The 27,349-nt window shown below is 42.5% G+C and overlaps 2 protein-coding genes across 2 annotated transcripts; one reads left to right on the forward strand and one right to left on the reverse strand.

The window, feature by feature from the left end:
* Positions 1-531: 531 nt before the first annotated feature.
* Positions 532-4,102, reverse strand: LOC101155322 (protein YIPF1). Its single transcript, XM_023957917.1, has 8 exons — positions 3,875-4,102; positions 3,474-3,619; positions 3,328-3,408; positions 3,169-3,256; positions 2,217-2,333; positions 1,988-2,154; positions 1,366-1,548; positions 532-807 (listed from the first exon to the last, which is right to left on the reverse strand). Exons 1-8 carry the CDS (start codon positions 3,903-3,905, stop codon positions 721-723), a joined length of 900 nt encoding a protein of 299 aa, XP_023813685.1. The 5' UTR covers positions 3,906-4,102; the 3' UTR covers positions 532-720.
* On the forward strand, positions 4,044-17,025 carry timm29 (translocase of inner mitochondrial membrane 29). Its single transcript, XM_023957918.1, has 3 exons — positions 4,044-4,128; positions 10,395-10,603; positions 16,263-17,025. The coding sequence occupies exons 2-3, from the start codon at positions 10,465-10,467 to the stop codon at positions 16,853-16,855; spliced, it is 732 nt and encodes a 243-aa protein (XP_023813686.1). The 5' UTR covers positions 4,044-4,128; positions 10,395-10,464; the 3' UTR covers positions 16,856-17,025.
* Positions 17,026-27,349: the final 10,324 nt, after the last annotated feature.

Raw genomic sequence — 27,349 nt, forward strand, 5'->3', positions numbered from 1 at the left:
CGTCAGTGGAAGGGGGGGGGGGGGGGGTCATCTAGGATAGCACAAGGGTTAAGGGTGTCTAACCGACCCCAAAGCCATGGACCCTCCCGCACAACAGGACCCTCAGCCTCGGCCTCAGGTTTGGAGCCCTGAGCCGCTCCTGTCTGCATGACTGAGGGATCAGAGCTTTAGTACTGATGGTGTTACAGGAAAACCGACACGTCTGTGCTTCAGGCAGCAGGAAACGCTTCTGGAAACGTTTGACCACCTGAGCGTCCCACAGTCTGACTCAGATGAGCGTTCAGTGACAGATGCACGGCCCAGAAGCAGCGACTTCAACAAGAACTGTAGGATCTGGGATTTAGAAATAACATTCCTGTAATATCACGGCGGAGCCCCCCCCCAAACAAGACTTCAAACTGAAATCCTTTCATCTTCAAACTCTTCTCACACCTGCGCCTCAGGTATCCCCAAAGGTTTTCCAACAAAGAGGGCGGGGCTCCTACCAGACAATCCTGTGGGAAAATCAGGTGAAGCAGTGTTCCCACAAAAACCGGAGTTAGGAGTCTTTATTCAGCAGCAAAGAATCCACTTTGGATGAAGAAGACCGGCCAGTCCAGCTTCTTCCTGTCTGAAATAACTTAAGGGAAATATCAGGACCAAATCCCAGCCACGCCTGGAAACTTCACATTCTGCTGCTGCACCAACGGATGTTTAGCTGAAGCAGAGATGAGGAGCAGCTCAGACGGTGGGGGTGGTGGCAGACGCCTGGACCGGCTGTGATGTGGGCCATGGAGCCCCCTTCTCTGAGGCCTGGAAGAAGTACAGCTGGAAGAAAACACGACGATGGTTATGAAGGCTTCTGCAAGCCCGTGACCTGAACCCCTCATCAGCCCCCCCTCACAGAACCCCGACAGAAATGTTAGAGCCACAGCTCCGTGGCAGACCAGGCGTGTCAGAGTCCAGGCCTGGGGGGCCCGCCCCCTGCTGGTGTCCCGGAATCCCTGCCTCATCTGCTGCTGATTACCTGGTCAGGTGTGTTTAGCCCATAAGGGGCTTCAATGGCAGATGGTTGGATAGAACGTAGGACACTGGCCCCCCAGGCCTCGATTTTGACACCATCCCCCCAGTGTAGCACCTCTGATTGAAAGGATGGGAGTGGTGAGGTCAGGAGGTCATGGTGACTACCCCCCACCCTCACCCCAGTCTTTTCTTCATGCAAGCAGCATTGATTGCAAAGCTGCCACCACCCCCCCCGAAGAATTTCACCTTTTTTTTTAAAGGTTTTGACCCTCTAAACTTAATGTGTACCAGAAAAAAGTGTTGTGGTTGGTCTATTCGTGCACACTCGTGCACACTCGCAGCTATGCATGCAGGGACCCTTACCTTGCAGCCGACTGCCAGCAGTGTGTGCAGAACCAGGATGGTTGCCAGTGTTGCTGCTGCCATAACTTTGGTGTCGTCACGGACAACGGGCCAAAAGGTCAGGACCAGGACGGATCCAGAAACCCCCATAGAGACCAGAACCAGAACCCACTGAAGCCACTGAACCGGAATGCTCCACAGAACCTGGAGGACACAAGTGGACCTTGGTGACTCTCAGCAGAACACTCGTTTGTGTGTCACTCGTTTTCTTATTCTGCTCGTTAAAGCGGACTTGGGGGGGGGGGGGGGGGGCGCTCATACTTCCACCTAGTTACTTTGGCTCAGGAGAGACGGCCTGTTAAAAACACGTCTCTGATGACTCCCAGCAAGGTTGGAGGAGCTTTTCCTGGCAGACACTGTCCCACATCACTCTGCTCCCACCCCCATGTGGGGCAGACTGAACTCCCACCCCCATGTGGGGCAGACTGAACTCCCACCCCCACGTGGGGCAGACTGTGTTCAGCCTCACTTGACTTAGGAACTGAATTGTCCTCAACAGGCTTCCAGACTAGCCTCTGTGTTCCCGGCCAAACATGGACTCTGTGTTTGTTGTCAGAGGATCTGTTGCCATAGTGACGCTCACCGATGTTGGGATGTAGATGAAGAGGGAGTAACCGTAGACACACACAGTCTCTAGGAAGGAGTACCCCCCAATCTGCCGCTCTGCACCCCTCCTCCAGGTCAGAAAGGCCCACAGAGCCACTGGCACCAGCCAGGCGTACATGAAGATGACGGCAGCAGCAATGGTGACTGGGAGCAGAGGTCAAAGGTTAGGTGGGGGCAGAAACAGTGGTCAGAACTGAGGGACCCACCTCTGTGGAACTGAGGCCTGTAGTGGTACTCCGGGTTCCCCGTCTGACTCAGGAAGGTGGAGACGTTCCCGCTGATGGCCATGGAGAAGACCAGCGTCACGCAGATCCAGAAGGGGCCTGCAGGGGGCCGGGTTTCAGACGGAACCACGCCCGGATGAGTTTACTAGAGCAGTGGAGGAGTGCCCCTCCCCCACAAAATAGGTAGAACCTCTGATCAAGCGATTGCAGGTTCAAATCCCATTCCACCTGCACCACACATCAAAGCCCCCCGGGGGAGCCCCACATTGCTGGTGGCCTGCATGGCAGTCCTGCCCCCATCCGTGTGTGGATGTGTGTGCGTGAAAGAAGGGTCCAGAGGAAAAACGCTACACACCTGTGCGTCATGTAACCACAGTAACCCAGTTAGATGCTACAACGACCCTTCCTTCGTCCCACGCCGAGGACACGTCCGTGTTGCAGCTTCACAGAGCAGCATCACGTATGTACATTAAAGATGCACATAGACACAATGGTACACACAAACGAGGCTCACAGCAACAAGCAGGACAAGCACAGCTTCAAAAGGGGCGTGTCTGAAGAACCAGGGTTGGGCGCCCCAGCTGACCCATTGAGATCAATGGGTCATTTGTCAAGGGCCATCAGGTCAAAAGGTCAGCAGCTCGTGTCAATAAAAAGACAAGAAAAGTCCAAGTACCGTAAAAAACGAAAAAAAGCAATGAGTAGATAGAACACCCCCCCCCACACACACACACACACACACCCACACACACCCCATTCACCCATACTGGGTCATCAGTGGAAGCAGACCAGCACCAGTGTGGGGTTCTGCTGCTTTGCTCAAGGACACATCAACACACCTGCTCCCCCTCTGCCCCCCTGATCCCTTGGGCTGACCCAGACTGACAGAAGCGGAGCTGGAACGTCCCATTCACCTGTGGAGCAGGTAACTCACCGTACAGGTCCGGGCCGGTCCTGACGTGGTGTTTGAGGAAACTTCTTCCAGGTACGGGCATAACGGCGCCCCTCACCCGCTCTAGAACCTACATCACAGCACCGGGTGACCTCCTGGCACACGCCCACACTCTACAGGTGTGCAGACTCCGCCTCTTACCTGCATGGTGTCCACGTTGAAGAAGGACTGATAGTACTCGAAGGTCCAGAAGCCCCCGCCCTGCTTCTGCCCTCCTAGGAGCTGACAGAACACAGGTAAGTCAGCCGCCGCCTCCCCAAGCTCCTCCTCCTGCACAGGAAGCTCACCTCCGCGCTCTCCTCCTGAGCCTGCTCATCCTCCGACAGATCCAGCTTCACGTCCCCCCCCCCAGCAGGGGTGGTGGGGGGCACGGACATGCTGAGGGTGGAGGCAGTTGGGTCGGCTGACAGCAGCTGCGCCGCCTCCTCCAGTTCTGCAGACAAACCAGCAGGTTGGGGGGGGGGGGGGGCGGGGGGGACAGGTGAGGTGGGAGGGGCAGGTGGGGCTGCAGATGATGGGGTCTTCTGGGGTCCTCAGGCTTAGCAGAACCTTCACTCAATTCTTTACAACAATTCAGAAGCTTTGATGTTTCTACCGTACAGTTCAAAACTTTTGAGGTGACATGCGCACGCGCAGCGGGAGCCCCTAATAACCCAGTTGCCTAGGTAACAGCAGAAGCAAGCCATACCCTCGAATTTCAGGTCGTTCGGACTCGTCATGGTTCCGGATCCACCGGGAAACGCCGTAAATCAGTCCCAGCTCCGCCGCGCGCCGTTCGAGAAGAGGAGCAGCCGCGAGGCCCCGTTTGATCAGTGACGACAGGCGCACGTGAGGGCAGTTTTTATAATAGATCAGCTCAGAATATGCAGCAAGAATGGGCCGGATGCGCATGCGTACACGTCATCGCGTCAACAACGAGTCACGTGCTCACATCCGCGTCCGGTGAGCGTCCTGTTTCAGGAGCATGCGCACTGCAGTCCAGGAATTTGCCCAGTTTTTTTTAAATTCAAACTTTATTGAATGTAAAAAGTCAATACAAAACAATGTTAAACAGTGAACAACAACAACGAAGGAACAAGCCAGGGGGTTAATACATTTTACGCAGATATATTGAAACTGACACACAGATCGAATGTTTTTTTTTAAACATATGTTTATTAAAGATTTTGGCATAAAACAACATACATTTGAACAACCACTGAGATGAAAAAACAAACAGGAAGAAAACAATCAAAAAAGAAGAAAAAAACAAAACAAAACAAAAAAAAAAAACAGACACACAGAAACCAGGGCTAGAAATGAGAGTCTATAAAGGAAACTTAACATTACACTGCAATTTGAAAAAATCCTTTCCAAGTAATAAAGAAAAATAAAAAAATAAAAAGTGGCACAATTAACTCTGTTGTGGGCGGGTTGTATCTTTTTTATACTTGGTTAAATGATCCAAAAAAGGCTGCCACACATCAAAAAATACATTTAGCTTATTTTCCAGAACAGTTCGAATCCTTTCCATGTGCAGAACACTGGTGAGTTCAGAAAGCCACATCTTAAATAGAGGCACAGTGTCAGACTTCCATAATGTCAATATAACAGATCGGATGTTTTGATGGCTTTCTTATTATCAGAGTCTCTTATTGTCTTAATGTATTGTTTGAACTCCTTGATAAAGATTGAGAAATGAGGAGTATGATTCGTAACTTTTGATTTATGAATGTGCCATTTCCATAAAACAACAAAAGGTTAATGAAGAACAACTGTTCTTTTTTATGAGATGGACAGTGGGTGATGCCAAACATAACATGTTTTAAGTACAGGCGAAAGTCAGAGTCAATGTGGGCGGAAATGAAATGACAAACTTTAGACCAGAGAGTGGTGGAAAAGGGACATGACCAAAATAAATGTACAGCATCTTCAGGCTGTTCTTGGCAAAAAGAGCAGCAAACATCAATATCTTCCTTGAACCTTTGCAGATATAGTTTGGTTGGATAGAATTTATGAATTAGTTTAAATGAGATTTCTTTCACTTTATTGGTTAAAAAGTATTTTGCTGGTAAATTCCAAATCTTTTTCCATTCTAAATGATAAACTAAATTATTCCAAAAAGAAACTACGTGGAGACAACATCCTTCTGGGAGAGTGAGCGTTTACGGCGATTTGTGGTACGTGAAGAAGAAAAACAAATTCGTCCTATTTCTATTTTAGTCGGATCAATTGGTAATAAAGTTGGACTTTGCAATGATGAGCTTTGGAATAATGTAATAATACATTTAGGAATTGCTTTCAAAACAAAGTTAAATTCAGATTTTGGTATTTTGATGGAATATTTGAAGCAGAATTCTTCATGTGACATTAAAGCTCCGTTTGAATTAAACAGCTGATGAACCAAAAGGATGTTTGGATTAAACCATGATGGATAAAATAAAGATTTATGTCTATAAGTAATGTCTTTATTGTTCCATATGTAGTATCTGTGAGGAGAGAAATTGTGTTTGTAGATGAGGGACCAGGAAAGTAACATTTGTTTATGGAAGCAAGAAAGCTTAAGTGGGATCTTTGGTACATTATAGTTACAGAATAAAAGAAAGTTTATGCCTCCTAATTTGGAGAAAATGTAATTTGGTATGAAATTCCAGATTGAAGTTGGATTCTAAATAAAATGTCTTAGCCAATTTATTTTAAAGGTATTATTTAATGTACAAAAGTCTAGAAAAGTTAAGACCACCCTTATCGTAAGTGTTCATTACTAACACAATGAGACGGGTTCATCACTTTAATCCCCAAACCTAATAAAAACACATTATATTTGGATAATTGGAGACCAATGACTTTGTTATGCAATGACTATAAAATTTTAGCTCATGTTTTTGCAGAGCGTCTAAACGAGGACTGAAGGATGTAGTGGATGAGTGTCAGTCAGCATTTATTAAAGGAAGAAATATTCATAATCACATCAGGTTGGTGGTAGATTTGTTGGATTATTGTGACTTTGTTGACCCAGATAGTTTGATATTATTTCTAGATTTCTATAAAGCATTTGACACATTGGAGCATTCCTTTTTAATTAAAGCCCTGACATTTTTAGGATTTGGTGATAAATTTTGTAATATTATTAACATAAGATAAGATAAGATAAAGATACTTTATTGATCCCAGCTTGGGAAATTCAGTTGTTGCAGCGTCGGCTTTAGGCTCAAGATACAAACAAACACACAATAGACGACAGAGAACCAGAACAATCAATCAGAAAGAAACATCAGTGAAAAAGAACAGTTGTATTGTGTGCCACATCAGGAGAGAAAGACAGACCATAAATGACTTTATGTATTGCACATGGATGACGAGTTCTAGAGTCCAATGGAGTGAGGTAGGAAAGATCTCCTGTAGCGGTTGGTGTGACAGTGAAGCTGCCTTAGCCTGTTGGAGAAGGTTCTCCACTGACCGTCAAGAACAGGATGGAGAGGATGCTCAGGATGGATACCAGCTTATTTAAAGTCCTCCTCTCCATCACAGCTTCAAACACCTCCATCCTATTATGGAGCCAGCTCTTCTGATCAGTTTGTTCAGTCTATTACTGTCCCTGGCAGATATGCTGCCCCCCCCAGCAGACCACAGAGAAGAACAGAGTGCTGAACACAACAGACTGCTAGAACATCCCGAGCATCCTGCTGCAGACGTTGAAGGACCTTAGCCTCCTCAGGAAGTGGAGTCTGCTGCTGGCCTTCTGATTCACAGCAGAGCTGTTGCTCTTCCATAAAATGTTTTATAATGATATTTATAGTTCAGTTTCCTTAAATCCAGGAATTACTCCCCGTTTTGTAATTAAAAGAGGTATCCGACAAGGTTGCCCCATCTCCCCCAAACTGTTTATATTAGCTACTCAGTTATTAACCATCCTCATTAAACATAGTCATGATATTCAAGGTATTTATTATTTTTGAAAAGCAACACAAAATGAGTCAGTTTGCAGACGATACTGCTTTACTTCTAAAAAGCGATGCAGAGGTTGTTAAAGCTCTAAGCAGGATTCAGTTATTTTCCAAAGCATCAGGATTCAAACTGTGAAATTCTTCCCATTCACTCATGTCAGCACCGAGCTATTGAAGCCATTAGGGTTGTTCAGGAAGTGAAATATCTGGGTGTGTTATTGTCTACAAACACAATAAGGAGGGAAGAAGTCAACATTACAAACCGATTGTTTGATATAAAGAAAAGTTTGAGTCGCTGGTTGACAAGAGATTTAACTATCTTTGGGAGGAATCTGTTAACCAAAGCAGAAGGCGTCTCTAAGATTATTTATCCCTGCTATTCTTTATACATATCCCCTCCAAACATCAAAAAAGTTAACTCTATTATTGTTCAGTTCATTTGGAAAAACAAAACACATTATATCAAACGTTCCCAACTGGTCAAAGGTTATGATAATGGTGGCATCAATGCTCTGGATTTTGAAGCTATGGTCGGTACTTTCAGAATTCATTTTTAAAGCTCTTCTGGTTGATAATAACTCCATGTGGTTTCATATTCCAAGATCCATCTTTAAACATTTAGGAGGCATAGACTTCCTTTTGAAATGTGATTTTGAAGTCAACAAGATTCCATTCATTTTGTCCAACTTCCATAAACAGGTTCTTCAGTTTTGGAAAATGATATTTAATCCCAATTTTACCTCATGGATCAACATTATTGAATAACAGAACAGATTTAGTTGGTAGGAAATCTATATTCAAACAGGATTGGTTTGACAGAAACATTCTTTTTGTTACAGATTTAACTGACAGTGACGGTAATTTATAGACTTTTTCTTCGTTTATAGATAAATACCATCATTTCACCTGCAGCCTTAAAGAATTTAAAAAAGTATGTCGAGCTTTTCCTGCTGCTTTGATTCATTTAATAAAGAACACTGTTTTCACTCCTCATAGAACAATTATCTCATTACCAAAATTACAGATAAATGGATGTAATTTCTTAGATTTTAAACTAAATAACAATCTTTTGAACAACTGTTTAAAAGAAAGAATTTATCATGTCCATAATCGAGCCTCTTTTAGATCTTTCTCTTATTTCAACAGCCAATCTCTGTTAGTTAAAGCACACTCAAAGTATATTAAATGGCCTGTTCTGCCCAAAATAAAAGAAACTCATTTCAAAATCATTTATAATTATTATCCTGTCTCTGATTTTCTTCAAAGCAGATTTAAATTTGATGTGGAATCTTGCATTTTTTGTAACTCCAATGAGGAAACACTGGAACATTTGTTTTTTTCATGCGATTACTCCAAAGAGTTCTGGATTCAAATAAGGAATTGGATTAATTTAAAACTGAACATTCTCCCCTTTGGTATTTCTGATGTCCTGCTGTTTATGGAAAATATTGATGATTCTTTCTCAAATATCATTAATATCATCTTACTTTTAGGAAAATACCACATCCACTGTTGCAAGTGGAGAGGTTCCAAGCCCCCCTTCCCAGGTTTTATTAACGATTTTAAATTATATTATTCCTCACTGAAAAGATTACAATCCTCAGTAGGTGTTAAAATAATATCTAAACAAATTTCCTTGTGGCTGTTATTCTAGTTTCTGTCCTGTGCTATCATTTGGCTCCTGTTATTTTTATTTTATTTTATTGTTTCTAAGTGTTTTAACACTACATGTTGATGACTTCTGAGAGTATTTTGTAACCCCCCCCTAGTGAGTGTGTATTTTGTAGCGTGTTCATCCTCTGCTGGAGTTTGTATTTTTGTCTTTGAAAAGTTCAATAAAAAAATAAAATATGGAACAGTCAAAGAGAGTCCTGAACAGAATATACAGAGCGTAAATAAAGCATCTGGTGTCTCACACTGCCATCTAGTGGAATATAACAAAAGTGCTCTGACTAACAACTTCTATGTTGTCTCCTTGCATTTTTACTCTTAACTCAATAATACTATGACAGCTTACATTTATTTTTCCTTAAAAAGGAATTTCTGATGGGTGGCCTTTTAGAGGAGGCCGGAGGGGAGAGTCATTTGGAACAAAATGTTCTGGATAACATTGGAATATTCAGGACACAGCGACACCTGGTGGACAAAAATGACTTTGGCTAAACAAACTGGAATATTCGGGGTCTGGATTTTTTTTAACGCTTTGCGTTCATCCTCGTCTGGAGGACAGCTTCTTGGATCCAGGCTGTATTTGAATGTTATGCTTACTTATAGGCAAACATATAAGTCAGGGTTGATTTTTCTGGCTCAGAGTTTCTCAGCTGGGACTTAATGAGAAGATGTTCCTGGCTGGAAAAGATGAGGGAATGTTGTGAGATGTTTGGTTTTGTAATCAAGAGCTTCTGTCGGTAAACCTGGGGCTGTAATCCTAATCTAAAACAGATGCTAAACAGTGTTTTCTTAGCATTAGGAGGAATGTATGTTAATGAACAGCAAAAATGAATTTTTATTTGCTCAGCTGTTAAGTTTAGGCCTAGTTATTTAGTAGTAAAACCTATTCAAAGAGTAAACTCAAATATACTAAAATATGGTTGTTATTTTTCAAGGAATGTTAAAGTATGTCTGATTCCAACACAAATAAAAGTAGAAACAGATTTCTCCTGGATTTCTCATGGACTGATGAAGGTATCAGGACTGTTTCTCTGCATCATCACAGTAAAGGCAGGATGCGTCATGGGATGTATAGCCCCTATACATTTAAGCTTTCGACCCCAAGAAGCTGAAAGGGATGAAGAACGTGAGAATATTCAAGTTTGTTTAAAATACATTTGACTGGCCACCAGATTTCGCTGTAAAACTGTTTTCCTGACATTACAAAAGACCCGTTAGAATCCAGAACAATTGTTCTAGACAGTTTTTATAAAGAACTTCTACTTTTTTTGTTACTACTTTGACATATTTGAACTTTTTATTAATTTAGTAAAACTTAGATTCCGTTAACCCTTGTCTATCCTAGTCACTTTAACGTTGGGAGTTGGGTCATCTAGACCCACTAGACAGTGCTCTGAACCTTTTTTCTTCCATGATTTGTGATCTTCACTGGTGTCCATGGATTACATGAAATCTTTCCACCTTTATCCACCTTTGTCATGGTAGGGAGAACACCTCAATGGAAGGGTGGGGTCATACTAACCCCATAGGATAACACAAGGGTTAAAATGGTAAAGAGTTTGGAAAGTATTCTATTTTATAAGTATAACGTCTGTTTTGTTTCCTTTTTAGGGATTAGCTGCTGAGGCGGAACCTTTGAAAGACAGATGTTGCTGCCGGAAGACTAAAGCTGAGACTCCGGATGAGGTCGTCTGCTATCGCTGGCTGTGGGTTTGCTAACATGTCGAGAGCCGTGAGAAGAGCGCTGAGCACCGGGGCGGACGCCGCCGCCGCTCGGCTCTCCGGCAGCCGCTGGGAGAGGCTGAAAAACGGCAAAGCAGGTGAGACGCACCGGAACTTTCCTGGAGACGTTTGTGTCCCCCGGAGCTCATTTATGACCTTTCCGCCCGCAGTGACGTCATTTACCAAAACAATCACCTATTTTGGAACTGTAATACTCCTACTAAAAATTTTGGAAAGATTGTGCACGTTTTATAAATTACAAATTAGATTCACAATTTCAGATGAAATTTGAACATATCATATTTGGTCTACACGAAAAAAATATAAGATCAAACGTAAAATTGGTAATTAATCTAATTATCATTTGGTAAATTTAATATTCACAAATCAAAGTTTTCTTTATCACAACTTTTTTTCCCTTTAATAATTAAATAATTAGAATCTTATTTACATACTATTTCTAATGGTTTAAACAAAAAGGCCATACATATTTATGAAAACTGTCTGTCTCTGAATATTTTCAATGCATCTGTAATCTTTTTGTAATACATGTACCATCCCTTGACATTGTTGTTGTTATGACTATTGTTCCTGTCATACATATTTGTTCTATTTGTGTTGAACAATAAAGTTAAAAAAAAACACGTTTGAAAAAAAAAGAAAACAGCAGCAGTAACGTGAAACTCCTATCCATTGATAGAATGTTTAAACAAACATCCCAATGTAATAATTATAATAGGAGGAGACCTGAATATTACGGAGCCCCTGTCCTGACATTACGATATTAAAATATATCTTGTTCCCTCAGATTAATATCTCGTTCGTACGAAATACTATTCCGTTCCCACAAGATACTATTCCGTTCCCTCGAAATGATTAACTCGTGCGAACGCAATAATTATTGCTTTCGAACGCAATAATTAATCCGTTCGAACGCAATAATTATTCACGTCATAAGTGTCATCACGCAGATATGCTCTCTGTACGCCGGCAAAAGCCGCTTTCAGCGGTATCTTCTGTGTCTCTGTGACCCATATTCGTTGAAAAAAGGAACATGAAAAACAAAAATGATCACTTTATTACTGTCTCAATGAATGTAAGAAAAATATCAAAAGATTTATGATAACTAGGCTGCTTTGTCATACGATAGCTCCTGCTAGGCTACTACTAGCTCCGCCGCAGAGCTCTTTGATGTATGCCGGCATTTGGGCAACTGGCTGGTCTATTGACAGACAGCTGACATTGTAGTTTAGGGTCGAATAGGAATAATAATATTCAGGACTAGTCTTTTATTAACTTTAGCAGTCAGTCGCTTTACATTCGAAGGCTATTAGGCTACATGCTAACTGACTAGCCGATCATATCCTGTTATTAATTTACGTCATAGATTTACAGCAGATACCTTCACATTTCTGTCTGTGTGTGTCTCATTACATTGCATTGAAGACACGCAGGATGTTTAGAGAACAGATTTATTTATTTCAAAAAGCACAAAAGCATCCATCGTATTCACGTTCACATCATCTGGTACGCCCTCCGGTCATCTTGCTGCAAAAGCCGCTTCCTGCCGCTACTTCCGTGTCTCTGTGAGCATTCAATAGGGGTAAAAATAAAAGCAAGAATGGTCGATCTGTTATTGTCTCGATGAAAATCTGAAAAATATCATATTAAGCTGGCTGCTTCGCCTAAAGCACTTACCTTTAGCTTGTAGCATAACAACAATGGCAGTACGTCACGTTTCCCAGCATGCTTTGCGGCCAATCAATCATCACGGATTAATTATTGCGTTCGCACGAGTTAATCATTTCGAGGGAACAGGATAGTATTTCGTACGAACAAGATATTAATCTGTGGGAACAAGATATATTTTAATATCGTAATGTCAGGACAAGGGCTCCGTAGAATATGGTGTTAGATTGTCAACCACAAAGCGATAATCCTAATGCTGAACTTCACTCATTAGACAAAAAATTAATTGAAAAGATCCTTGGAGAGAAAAATTCCAAACAAAATCAAGTTTTACATGGAGCAAGAAAATTGTCTCCCATCAGTCTGGTATAGATTACTGACTTGTTTCTGATTGTTTAGATACAGATGACATTAATATTGATATTTTTCCTTCTCCACTTTCTGATCACAAAGCAATACAGATTTCCATTAAGTTAAACCAAAATCACTCTAGAAAAAAAAAGCATATTGGATCCTAAACAATTTTCTACTTAAGCTTGATATCATGGAAAAACAAACTTCTGAAACCGTTTCATATTACTTTGAAAAAGCTAAAGTTGAAAACTTGTATAACTGGGAACTATTCAAATATGATATAGCAAACTACCTTAGAAAACTTAGTTCTAATTTAAATAAGTGCAGGAAGGAAACGGAGGATAAAGTCATTAATGACATAACAAGATTATCTCAAATATGTCCAGCAAATCAAAATTAACTTCACTTCTTTACAAAATGAACTGGAAGAGCTTTAAAAAAATCATGCCGAAGGCGCCTTTGTCAGGACTAAAATGCCTGGAAGAGGGTGAAATTCGGTTTTGGTTCTTATTTTTGCGATGCAATAAAACTATTACACAGTAATGCTAAAATATGGTTCCTCTCCCCGTTTTAATGTTAAAAGAAGAATACCACAGGGTTGCACCATCTCTACTTGCATTAGCCACTCAAACCTTGGCAGATTTCATAACTATAAATAATTTGAAAGGCATCTCTGTCTTTGACAAAGAGATTCTTATTAGCCAATTAGCTGATGATACCACCCTTTTTTTGAAAGATAGCAGTCAAAATCCTCGAGCCCTTAATCTAATAAAAGCTTTTTCTAATGTCTCTGGACTTCATCGTAACATTAAAAAATGTGAATTAATATCTATCAAAAAACAGGATCCAGATGTGAAATTCCCATCAAAGAAAGTGTAACATATCTATGGATTACCATCACCAAAAACGACGTGGAGAGAAGTTCCTTAAACTTCTGTCTGTAACAGAGAAAACCAGAAAACGTTTGAACTTCTGGCTTCAGAGAGACCCAGAGTCCTGCTGTCTAAAGCAGAGGGAATCTGTCCACTCACCTACTCTGCTTTATCTCTGGACGTAGACAATCACACACTAAATCTGTTGACCACATTTTATTTAGCTTTATCTGGAAAAACCGTGTACAATATTTAAAATGATGAACTCGTACGACAATGGAGGACTAAACTTTCTGGATTTTACAATGTTTTTATATCAAATGCATGGAATATTCATGCTCCACTGACGTTTATTTAGTAAAATTGTGTTTTGTACTGGACTTCCGTTTTATACAATAAAGTAAAAAAAAAAAGAACAGCATCAATGACCCAAAAACTATGATAAATATTAAAATGAAAGAAGTTTCTTTTCAAATAATTCACTAAATTTACCCACTAATCAATTCATGCTAAGATACATTAAAACAGTTGACCTGAACTAATGCAAAGAACTCCCAGAAACAATTAACCATCTGATTAGGAATTGAGCTGAAATATAATAAAGCTGTATGTTTTTATGAAAGTTGGAGAGCCTTAAGCGTTTTAGTTTTTTTAATTTTATGTACGCTCCTAGATTATTTAAATGGTATTTGGAAAAATTGTAGTAGAAGTTTTTTTTTTTTTTTTTAACTTGTCCCGTCCAACAGCTGGGCAGACAGATGAGAGCTGAGGGCCTCTTGTGTTGGACATATTTTACTTTAACAAGAGGGGTTATTAATCTTCAGACAAACCAAAGGTATGTCTGAATAAACCCCTTTTGGAATTGAGGCCAAACTTTATTAATTTCAATCATGTCTGAAAATCTTTGGTGTTGGACCGGACGGAAAAGGAAAGAGGGGAAGAAGAGAGAGGGATGTTAGAGAGGGGGGGGGTAGGGGGTGATAATAGGAGGGGAAGGGGGGTAAGACCATGAAGCAGCATAAAGCAACAAGTTTACTGGTTGTTAATCATTATGGTAAGGCTCAAATGTAGTACAAAAAACAAAAACAAAAAAAAGGGCGGAGCCTGTCCACACACACACTCAAATGTTATAAACACACCTGCTAGCTGCAAAAATGTCCACCTGTCGACATGTACACAAACCAGATAGTGTTCACACGCATACTTATGCCTTAAAACCAACTAGTGTGAAATATTTCAGTCATTCAGTCATGCAAACTGTTAGTGCAAAGGTGAGCTAACACCTGTGCTCAGGTGAGTGTTTATGTTCTTCTAAAATGGATGGTGGAACGTGAAAAGAAGGAGGGAGAGTGCCCAGCCATCCCCACCCCAAGACCCCCACCGCAGCAGCAGCGGCAGCCGGAATCCCCCCAACGCCACACGGGAACCGGCAGTTGAAGTTTTGTACTTTATTACTTCCATTTTGTGCAATAAAGTTATTTAAAAAAAAAGAGAGAAAGGCAGCAGTGAGAAGCCCAAAGGGTTTTCCAGTAAGGTAAACGGTCTAAATGTTTCTGAGATCCTAAAGGTGAAGACAAAATGAGAAAAATCCAGTGAAATGACAGAATTTAAGGAGGATTGAGAGGAAACTATTCCAGTCCAGCAGCTGTGAAGCTCAAAGGTTTGAAGGAAACCAAGAAGAACTTTAGAATCCGGGTAAAAGAAATGAAAGATTTCAACTCCTCCTGAAAAATAAAGCAGAATTTCAAACATTTGCATCAGAAAAGCTGAGAAATGTCCACCAGGATGGAATTCTACTGAAGGTCTTTGCTAAAAACAAACAGGAAATGTGGTTTTAAAGCACATTATTATGAAATGATCTATCTAGAACAGTGTTTTTCAACCAGTGTGCCGCGGCACACTAGTGTGCCGTGGGAGATGGTCAAGTGTGCCGTGGGAAATTACCCTCATTAATCATTCACTGATCTAAAAACATTTTCCATCTCCAGGAAATCAGCTCTTTGTTCATCCAAACAGGCCCTGATAAAACACTGAGTAGTGAGGAATATAAAAGATCTTAAAATTACTTTTTCTTTGTGTTTATTTGATTCTATTAAAGACATTTTGATAAGAATGACGGTATTTACCTGCAGCTATAGCGGTTTGCGGGAAAGTCCCGCCCCTTTACCTATCTCCGCCAATCATTGTTGAAGGCTTAATCACATGTCAGCAGTCTGACCAATCAGAAGTGGTTAAAGTCTTCACTTCCTTGTTCTTAATTCTGCTCATAAATTCTCTCAGTTCCAACAAAAATACCAGCTAAAGCTCGTCTTTAGCGGTGTAGCTTTCCACAGAGTCCGGTGTCAGACCGTGAACAAAACAATGAAGCTCACAGACGCGAGTCTTTCTGCCCTTTTTCGGCAGTTTTCACACTACATCTCCCATGATGCATTGGCTTAAAGGGCCAGTGTCCCAGCGGGATTTTTGTCAAGGTTAAAGTGTGCCGTGGCTCAAAAAAGGTTGAAAAACACTGATCTAGAAGATCAGCGGTAGAGGCTCTTATTCTAGAGACCAAGTCCTTCATTTGAAATGATCTAGAAGTAAATGAAATTAATTTTGGGGAATGTTGATGTCAGGAGGCTGTGACTCTGGATTCCGCCGCCGCCGCCGCCGCCTCGCTCTGTAGATGAACGGTTTCCTCATCACTGCAGGAAGCACGGATGGTTTTGCAGAGTTGTGCCAGATCTGACATGCCTGACACGCTATTCTGTGGCCGGCGCCATCCCGACGGCGTGGGGGGGCTGCAGATAGGGGGCGCCGCCCTGGCCCGTGTGCAGCTGACGCCTGTGTGTTCTGTCTGCAGGCGTGTGGTGTCGCAGCCTGCTGAGCGACTACAGAGAGGCGTGCAGGGACATGGTTGTGGGCGCCCGGGAGCGTCCGCTCAAAGCCTCGTTGTATGCAGTGGCGCTGGGGGGGGGCTGGTTCTGCTTCCACTCGCAGCCCGGCCAGTCCGAGTTCCAGGCGGCCCTGGTGGAGCGCTCCAACCAGCTGGGTCTGCTGTCGCCGTGGACCCGCAGCGCGGCCTCCGACGCTCACGTGCAGAACCTGGTGAAGCTGCAGAGCCAGGGCAGACTCCGCCTCCTCAGCCTGGGCCTCCTGTCTGTGGTTTACGGGGTCGACCACGACCCGGACACCACCCTGTACGAAGCCCAGTGCTCCAGCCTGTCGGCGCCGTGGAGGGAGATCCCTCACAGGGTTCTGGACGTGGGCTTCTGCTGGCGCTGGTGGGTTCTGGAGTCAAAGATGAAGGACTACGATGTGAACGAGGAAGAGTTCAGGCACCTGCCAGCGGACATGCAGAGGACGTCTCCCCCTGGCCTGCAGGGGGTGCAGAGGAACGAAAGCCTGCACAGACAGTCCTGGCTCCCTTTGCCTGTGGGGGCCCAGGAGGAATAACCTGGAAACGGGGGGGGGGCAGACCGTGGATGTGCTTCCTGTGAGCAGCACTGCTGCTGCTCTGCTGTCTGAAACAGCAGCTGGGGATTCAAACTAAAACATCTGCTGCTGCTCAAGGGGCCTGTTGTCTTTGGAGAGTTTTAAATAAAGCTCTGAGAACCCCCCAACTACCCCCATGCTTTTAGTGAGTCATTCATTGTCATTGTTGGTGGGAATTATCCAGAACAAGGTCCGACTGCATGCGGTCAGGTTCTGGTGTGTTCCAGAACCTTCCGTTCAATTTTCATTCGATAATCCCAACAACAGTATTCTCAATGAAATCATAAGGATGATGAGTACATAGAACTCAATAGGAAAATTCTAAACCAAGCTGGGCATCCCTGCCTTTTGACCCTCCTCAGCTGTCAATCAAATCATCTCCCCAGTCTGCTGACTTGTGTTCATGTCGACGCCTGAAGCGGTTGACGTGGAAGAATGTGGTCTCTAAAGCTCTTCAGCGGCTCCCTTCCTGCTTTCACATAATGATTTCAGCCTCACAAACCTGACTGAAGCTGCGTTCACGCCGGACGCCATTACCGCGTCAGGGGCGTCAGGTTTCAAGTCAATGTACAGACACGAGCCCAGGTCCTGCGGCGCTATTTGGGCATCGGGCACGGCGAGGTTGGGACTCAGCTTCAGTGACTCCATCAAAGGGTAGAAAAAGAAATCCAGGATTTTTGTCCTGAACTTCCCTCCTCTTTGTTTTTTTTTTCAAATGTTTTTTTTATTGAAAAAACATGGTCGATTGCATTGATAAATTACAAAGTTCTTGCTTTCTCAGTTTTAAATGAAAATAGAGCGAACATGTGAGGGAGCCGAGATTTTCCAAACATAAATGGTTTCAGTGACGCTTCACTTAAGTCTGCTCTGAAAGGCTTTACACGTTCTGTCCATTTAGAGCATGTAGTGTAAAAACACCCGGTTGTGTTTGTAATGAGTGAGAATTTCTTTCCATCGTATAAATTGTTAGTACAGCATCAAGCCGGTCCTCCGTCGTTGGTTTTTCAGGTTAAAGACATTTTCTGGTTTTTGTTTTCTTACTAGCCGCCAGTTCAATATAGAGCAGTTTCTTACTTTGTTTGTCGGCCATTTATTTGACCCAAAACTAGACTTTCAAAGGGGAAGACAATAAAAAATACATTTAGCAGATGTTCAGGAATGTCAGACCAGTATTTTATTTTAACAACCACACAGTCCCAAAACCAATGGAAGTGATTGGCTCTATTATTACCACATTTATTACTTTTCTTAGGTATTTTTTCTGAGAGCGTGTAGTAAAAAACCTCTTCCAACCGAATTCACGCCACATGTTTGATCCTGTTGGGACCCATTGTTTCCGACATACATGACAATAGTGAGCCGCCGTCCTCCTCGCTCCCTTTTTTCCCTTTACATAATCTGTGTTCTCCTCTTTATGCGTCAGGATGCTATTTTATAATTTTGAAATTGTTTTTGTCGGGCATATTGTTTTTATTAACGTTTAAAATGTTTGATGTTGATCTTCACTGGTGTCCATGTAATCCATGGACACCAGTGAAGATCACAAATCATTGAAGAAAAAAGGTTCAGAGCTTTCTAGTGCAGGGGGGGGGAACCTATGGCTCGCGAGCCATATATGGCTCTTTTGATGGTCACATGTGGCTCGCAGACAAATCTTTAATTATACTTTTTTTTTTTTTCATTAGACCAGACCTTGTCTGGCGCGATGCGATGCCAGAGGCGCACAGTAGTAGTGGTGCTTGGAGAACAAAATCTACACCAGCACTATCAGTTACTATTATCTATTATTTCACAGAGTTTGTACCAGCCGGAAACCTGGGAATTGCCGTGCCTAAAACTGTGCGCTCCCGTCTCTGAGAAAGAGCGCGCAGTTGCGGGGACGGGATGTTAGAGGATGAAAGCAGAGGGTGTGGGGGGCTCGGTCAGTAAGGTGAACCGCGCAGGGATTGTAAAAACGTAAAACCCGCTGCCTGTCACTCACTGCAGCGTGTGAGTGTGTGTTTGTCTCCCCGTCTGCATGTGAGCAGTCTTTGTCACATCTACAGAACATTCAGAGCTACGATCACGTTTAAAGTCTCAACGCCTGCATGAAGCAGAAACTCACCACGTATCAACCAGACTAGACCATCAGCAAAACCACCACGAGAAATACTCATCATTTATTAGCAACAGCATAACAATGTTATTAAAAAGAATCCACAGACTTATTGTACTTTAAAAATGTTGAAATTACATCAAATGCACACATTCACTTGTATATTTAGTTTTAAACATATTGTCGCGGACTGAGTTTAACTTGGCTGTTGGGCCGCGTTAAAAGTTCTGGAGTTCCTTAAACGCATCAAGCAGAGATCTGATTGGCTCTCAGTTCTGTCACTCAGCCTGTTGTTAGGTAGTTTGGACCAATGGGGTTCAGCTATGGGCCGAATAAGGGAAAGGGGAGGGCTGGAGCGGGAGGGGGGAATATAAAGTTGGGAGAAGCGCTCTCTCTCGTCTCTGCGGGAGAGATTCAGGAGCTGCTGAATTAATTTACGGCATTTGTTACAGCCTGCAGTAACCAGAATAAAGAACCTTAAAAGAGTTAAGTCTCCGTGCCTCAGTGTGGGAAAGAGACGCTACATTATTGTATGGCTCTTTCGAAATTACATTTAAAAATATGTGGCGTTTATGGCTCTCTTGGCCAAAAAGGTTCCCGACCCCTGCCCTAGATGACCCCACTCCCAACGTTAAAGTGCCTAGGATAGAACAAGGGTTACACAGATGAGTTTTGAGTTTGGATTTGAGGGTTGTTAAGCAGTCTATGGTCAGGCGTGATGGTATTCCAGAGTTTCCATGGGGAGCCGTGCCGGAACATAGAGCTGGACAGAAGAGGAGGAGCGACAAGAACCAGAGGGAGTATTGATATGTAGTAGGTTGGAAAGGTAAGGAGAAGCCAGAGTAAGGAGGGCTGTAACCCTTGTGCTATCCTAGGCACTTTAACGTTGGGAGTTGGGTCATCTAGACCCACTAGACAGTGTGTTGAATTTTTTTCAAGGTAAGTGGTCTTTACTTCACATTATACATCTTTGTAAAGCCTTTGTGCAAAATAATGCCTACATTTTTAATTGAGTCTGCTTGCCATTACCATTAGTAATCATCTTTAATATTTTGAAGGGATTTGTAGTTTAAAGTTAAGACCTGGGTCTGGTTTACATTAATTTTATATCCTAAAATACCCACGTGCAGGCCGACTGGTGCAGATGGGAAGGTCCTTATCTGGTTCCCGGTCAGTGGGTCTGGCTTTCTGCCCGAGACCTCCGGCTACAGCTCCCTGCAAGAAACTCAGGCCCAGGGACGTGGGTGAAATGTATATGTGGGTATACATCTCCTTTTTGCCTCTACATTGAACCCCTTGCTCAATTAATCCGGCAAACTACTGATGTAAAAGGACTATGTATTGAGGGGTTGGTTCAGTTCATATTTATGTGGCAGGAGTTTTTCTGTCCAACTAGGACAGTGCTCTTCTTCAGAGGCTCCGCTCAAATATGGTGTACCCCAGGGCTCAGTTTTAGGCCCGCTTTTATTCTCACTTTATCTGCTGCCACTGGGGTCCATTTTTAGGAAATATAACGTGTCATTCCACTGCTACGCAGATGATATCCAGATCTATCTTCCCCTAAAATCTGGTGGAGCGGAGGGTCTCGTCAGATTGCAGAACTGCTTAGCAGACATCAAGTCTTGGATGGAGCTGAACTTCCTCTGTCTGAACAAAAACAAGACAGAGATGTTTGTTTTTGGAAAGTCTGACCTGCTGACAGGCTGCTGTAGTGCTGTTGGGCCCCTGGACCCTTGAGATGCTCCGTTCATTAGAAATCTTGGGGTAAACCTTGACAGGCATTTTAAATTTGACAAACAGGTCAGTCTTGTAGTCCAGTCTAGTTTTTATCACTTAAGGCTAATCAGCAAAGTCAAGCCATATCTACCTCCTCACGCTTTGCAACAAGTGATTCATGCCTTGATCTTCTCTAGACTGGACTACTGTAACTCTCTGTACAGTGGTATGGATCAGTCTCTGCTCCGCCGTCTCCAGCTGGTTCAAAATTCGGCGGCCCGCCTGTTAACGGGGACCAGACGGTGTGAGCATATAACCCCGATATTACGCTCACTTCACTGGCTGCCTGTGTCTTATAGAATTTCTTTTAAGATTCTACTTTTGGTTTTTAAATGTCTGAATGGTCTGGCACCTCAGTATCTTTCTGAGCTTTTGCATGTTTATCGTCCATGTCGAGTCCTAAGGTCTGAAGATCAAATGCCTTTAGCGGTTCCAGGACTCGGCTTGTGACTCGGGGAGACAGAGCCTTTTCAGTTGCAGGTCCTAAACTCTGGAATGCTCTCCCCTATTCTGTGAGGTCTGCCAGAACTGTCAGTAATTTTAAGACTCTTTTAAAAACACATCTTTTTACTCAGGCTTTTAACTCCAGTGAGCATATTTAGTGGGACTTGTTCATTTTATTAATTTAATTCTTTTATTGTTTTTATTGTTTTATTGGTTTTATTGTTCAATTGATTTATTGTTTTATCAAATCAAATCAAATCAAACTTTATTTATAAAGCATTTTTCATATATAAATATAACACAAAGTGCTTTACATTAAAACACAACAAAATATAAAAACAAGCATTGACGATTTAAAAATAAATAAAATAAAAATAAATAAATAAATAGGGCCCCCCTCCCCGTACCTAGCCCCCCACTCCTTGCACACCTCCCACCCCCTAAGTGATGGCAAAGGACAATGAGAAATAGGCTGAGCACAAAAACAGGATGCTGGAAACGCTAATAATTGGAACCTCCCCCTCCGTGAACAGCCGCATAGACAGCCAAATGCAGCTTCACAGGCGGGGACCGCTCCACCACAGCTAAGTGGTGATGCAGGTCCCCATCTACATCTAGAGCCGCAGTGGCTGAACAGCAGCCGACCCAGAGGGAGGGGCTTCAGCTGAGGAAGCACCGGAAATAAAAATGAATAAAAATGAGAATAAACAAGTAAAAATATTGATAAAAACAATAAAACATTAAAATAAGGTAAATTAAAAAAACGCGTTTAAATCAGATTCAAGTTCATAAAACAAGATAAAATGGATGAATAAATAAATAAAATAAAAAGTACATATAAATAAATAACTGAATAAATACATAAAAGTATTAAAAAAATTAGCTAAAAGCCAGGTTAAAAAGATGGGTCTTGAGCCTTTTCTTAAAACCGTCAATGCTCTCTGCGGCTCTCAGGTCCTCTGGCAGACTGTTCCATAAACGGGGACCATAGTGCTGAAACGCAGCCTCTCCATAGGTTTTAGTTTTTACAGTTGGAATGGTCAACAGACCAGTGCCAGAGGATCTCAGGGTCCGCGAGGGTTCATATCTTACTAAAAGATCTGATAAATAAGAAGGCGCAAGACCGTTAAGACATTTAAAAACTGTTAAAAGTATCTAAAAATCAATCCTGAAGCATATGGGGAGCCAATGCAGGGATTTTAAAATTGGGGTGATGTGAGCCCGCCTCCTGGTCTTTGTAAGAACTCGTGCAGCAGAGTTCTGGAGAAGTTGAAGGTTCCTAATGTTGGTTTTTGGAAGACCAGCAAGCAGGGCGTTACAGTAATCAACTTTACTCATGATAAAAGCATGCATTAGCATCTCCATATTAGCAAGAGAGAGTAATGGGCGGACTCTAGCCAAATTTTTGAGATGATAAAAACCAGTTTTGACCACCTGTTTTATATGGGGGATAAAAGTCAGCTTAGAGTCGAAGATAACACCCAGGTTTCTGACTGTTTCTGAATGACTTAATGAAAGTTGCTGCAGCTTCAGAAACTGTTTCTCCCTCTTGACTTCAGGACCAATAACTAAAATTTCAGTTTTTTCCTGGTTGAGCTGCAGAAAATTATTTGCCATCCATAATTTTACATCTAAAATACAGTTAAAAAGTGCTTCTATTGGTCTTGTGTCATCAGGAGACATTGCTATGTACAGCTGGGTATCATCAGCATAGCTATGAAAGCTGATGTTGTGGCTCCTGATGACATTCCCCAGAGGAAGCATGTAAATGTTAAAAAGCAAGGGGCCAAGGATGGAACCTTGAGGCACACCACAATTAATTTCATGGACCCCAGAGAATGTGTGTCCATGCTTACCATAAAGTTTCTCTCCATGAGATAAGAATCGAACCACTTGAGAACAGTCCCTGAAAGGCCAAGACTTTTAAGTCTGTTTACAAGGATCAGGTGATCAACAGTATCAAAAGCTGCGCTTAGATCTAGTAGAACTAGAACTGAGATCTGACCTGAATCCAAGGCACATCTGACATCATTAATGATTTTTAACAAGGCTGTCCCTGTACTGTGGTTCGTCCTAAAGCCAGACTGGTTTATCTCAAAAATGTTGTTTTGAGAGAGAAACTCATTCAGCTGAATAAAAACAAGTTTTTCTAAAACCTTACTTAAAAATGGCAAGTTGGACACAGGTCTGTAGTTATTAAAAATTGAAGGGTCTGAATTAGTTTTCTTGAGTAACGGTTTCACCACTGCTGTTTTAAAGGCAGCAGGAAAAATACCCGTCTGTAGAGAGGAGTTCATGATATTTAAAATCTCACTCTCAAAAGACCCGTAAAAGGGTCAGAAATGATGTTAGCAAAATATGAATTTCTGGTCTGTTTTACGGTTTGATTATATAGTTTTAGCTGGTTTTTGTATAATTGATAGTTTATTTCAAGTTTGTGTTTTCTCCAAAGTCTTTCGGCAGATCTACAACGTCTCTTCAATTGTTTAATTTCCTCAGTTCTCCAAGGGGGTGTGGCTTTGGTTCTTATCTTTTTAGACGTTAGTGGAGCTACTGAGTCGAGACTGGATTTTAATGTACTGTTAAAATTTTCAACAAGTAGATCACAGGGGGCCGGCAAGACAGTCGGAGAGTTGGAGCTAACAGATGTAATAAACTTTTCGACCACTTCAGGAGTCAAGTAGCGTTTCTTCACCGTTCTCACAGAGGTCTCCTGCTTTATTGTGATTGTTTCTTTATTGCATCATATTGTTTGTGATTTTATTGATTTTATGTTAAGCACTTTGGTTGCCTTGGCTTTTATAAGTGCTATACAAATAATAAAATGATTGATTGATTGAATTGGTTGCCCTATATGCTGATGACATAATAATTTACACAGGTGAACCTTATGAATCATTGCCCAGATTATTTGAATGTTTAAATACATTTGGATACCATTCAGGATATAAATCAGGGCTCCAGACTAACTTTTTTCACTAGGAGCACAGTGGCCCCTAACTGAAAATTATAGGGGCACAACCAGAGATTTTAGAGGCGCATACCGTAAATCAACATGCTAACCAAATCTACTAATTTCCACTGTATTACTAATAAATACTTTAATAATAGATGCAGAAATTACAATGTGCTGTTTCAAATTCAGTGTCACATTTTATTCTGCACTTTTGAAGATGCAACAAGAAGGTAAACTGACAGAACCATCGCTGTCATGACAGTACAAATGGTTAAGAAAACAGATGGAAATTTATCTTTGTGACACCAAATAGGTGCAGCCAAGATGCACAATAAGCGTGTTTGAGATCACCCAGATGGACACAACACTGCGCAGATCACCTGGTGTGAGACATATATTTTTGTTTTTGCTCCAACATCACCTGTCAATCATCACAAAAATATCGCGAAAAAGGGGTGGGAGCAAGGGGCAAACCTACCCGGACACAGCTGGAAACTGAACTGACTGAAAGCTGCCATACAGACTACAAAACAATGCATTATGGGACATGTGTCCTGATGGTTTTTGTAGTTGAGTGATTAATTAAAATAATTTAAAATACCAATTGATTAAAAAAGGCTACATACATTACAAAATATTAAATAATCATAAAATAAATATATAATAACACAGATCACACTAAGGGGGAGAGGAACATTAAAACTAAATTGAATGGTAAGGACAACTCCAACTTCCTGTTGTCCTTCAGTCTTGCGGCAGATTCGCCTTCATCTCACAGCCCCCCCACCCACCCCCAGCCTGGGGGGGTGGGTGGGGGTGGGTGAGATGGCAGCGGTTCATCTCAGACACGTCTATCGTTGCATTTTCCCCACGTATTTTCAGTGTGTCTAAAACTGATGTTGTTTTTGCTCGAGCGTGTTTAAAGTTCAAGCCCCGTTAGCTGTCACGCATGTAGGTGTGGGACATTTATTCTCCTCAGCTGACCCGACTCCCGCGGTGAGCTGCCCTGACAGCCGTGCATAAACCGTTTGATGCGCCGCCGTAACCGTAACCAAAACCTAAACCTTCCTCCGGGTCTGTGTGACCCAGAGAAAAGTTCAGCACGGACTGCATGTATTTAGAAAATTATGAGCAAATAAATACGTTCTAAAGGAAAGTAAGGAACTCCTTAATGTGGTCCGGGGAGGGAGGGGGCTGTCAGGTGTCCTGCTTTCAAGTCCTGTCATTGCCACGCCCCCAAGAGTCATATACCCCACTGTGATTGGTTGGTCAGCTCCGCGCACGACAATGAAAAAGTGTCATTCATACAAACTGGCGGGCTGCAGTAACATTAAACCTTCATATTAAGGCAGGGGCCGCAAAATATCATCTTGGGGGCCGCAAATAGCCTGCGGGCCGCGAGTTTGAGACCCCTGCTGTACACTCTGGCACTGGTACACTAGCCGCAGGTCGGAAGAATGAATCAATAGTTCGCTTGCTCATAGCTCAGACGCACATATCAGGTTGTGATGATATTTGTCTCCGTTTCCTTCCCACAGATGTTTACGGGCGCGCGAATATCTCTAGGCCCCTCCCCCTCCACATATTTTAGCCACTTACAGTGACTTATTCTTCTCACACGCAGTGGCCGCCTCACACACAGGCATCACGCGAGTGTCTGTGCTCGCGTTTCATGAGTATGTGTGCGAGTGTGAGTGTCTGCCTGCGTGCGTGTGCGCTCGCGTCTCAGATTATTTCATTGATCATTGACGTGCCCCTTCCACATTTAATGTATAAAAAAATACGTAGGGTGGGGGAGGCAAATTTACTGGTAGCACATGTGTGACTGGATGTAAAATTCAGTCGCACACTCTCAAATTTTGGTCGCAAAATGCGACCAATTGCTCGCAGTCTGGAGCCCTGTAAATGAAACACAAATACTGACTTTAAACCATAGTCCACAAACCCAAATCTCAAATGGTACCTGTCCTCTCTAAAACACTTTGGAATCATAATTCCCAAAGATATTACTAACATAGCAAAATATAATTATAAAGAATTTATAACAAAGATAAAATTCTACATTAACAGATGGTCCGCCGTCCCCTGCACCATATTGCTTTTGTGTTGAAGTTTGTTTTGATGGAGGAAGTCTTCTCTGATTTTTGTTTGCATGCTTTTATGGTGGAGTTGGTTTTTGTGTTTTGTGTTGTTTCACCCCCATGAAGACTGAGTCCCAGATTGGACACACCTGGGTGTCCAATCAGTAAGCTGATGGCCCCACCCATAAAGCTGCACTGGCAGCAGGAGAAAGGAGAGAGAGCAGCTGGTAGCTGTTGAAGGACACAGCATTGGAGCAAACTGGGTGGCTGGAGCTGCAGTCAGTGTAGGAGTCTTCTCCAAGACAGGAGTGCCACAGCGCGACATACACTCATAGGCAGGGTGAGGAGCCCTGCCGGTGTATGAGTATCCTCTACCCTTCCAGTGGCATTCTCACTCGGCATATAGCCAGGCCTGTTTACCCCACACAACTGAGATACTCGCAGGATCTATCTTCACTCTGCAGGTAGATGTTGGGAGGAACACCCCACCACGCCTGCGAGGGTGGATGAAGACAAGACTGTGGCTGACTGCAGGACCTGTTTCCCTGGTGTTTCATGGACTATTTCTTTTAACTATTTTAACAATGTTTTTATAAGGTCCCTTTTTAAAAGTTTTTTTACACTGTTTTTACTACCTTTTTAAACATTTGGCCTTAGTTATTTAAGGTTTAACCGTTTGGGCTTTGTCGTTGCTGTGGCTGCATGTTTTTATTGGATTAAATTATTGCAGTTTAAAAAAAACAATTGTTCCTTGGGTTTTCTGTGTGGCACTCTTCCCCTGGTCCTGACTCGTTTGGGTGTAGCAATTTAACCGGACCCCTCCTATTTGGCAAAGGCGGGGCCCGACATTTGCAACTATATTAAAGAGATCCTCCACACCATTGATACACAGGAACCACTGCTTAGTGAAATATCAACAGCCTACAAAGTATGTATGTTTTAAAAAAGTATGATTTCTAGACTTTACAAGGGATTTATGAGTTAAAAAATGGACTTCAATCCAATTAATAATTAGTAATTGGGAGAAAGAATGCAACATAACTAGGACAGACGAAGAATGGAGAGATTGCTATATATCAGTGTGGAAATGTACAAATTCACAT

This window comes from Oryzias latipes, chromosome 8 (assembly GCF_002234675.1).
Source record: "Oryzias latipes chromosome 8, ASM223467v1".
In the NCBI taxonomy this organism is placed as follows: domain Eukaryota; kingdom Metazoa; phylum Chordata; class Actinopteri; order Beloniformes; family Adrianichthyidae; genus Oryzias; species Oryzias latipes.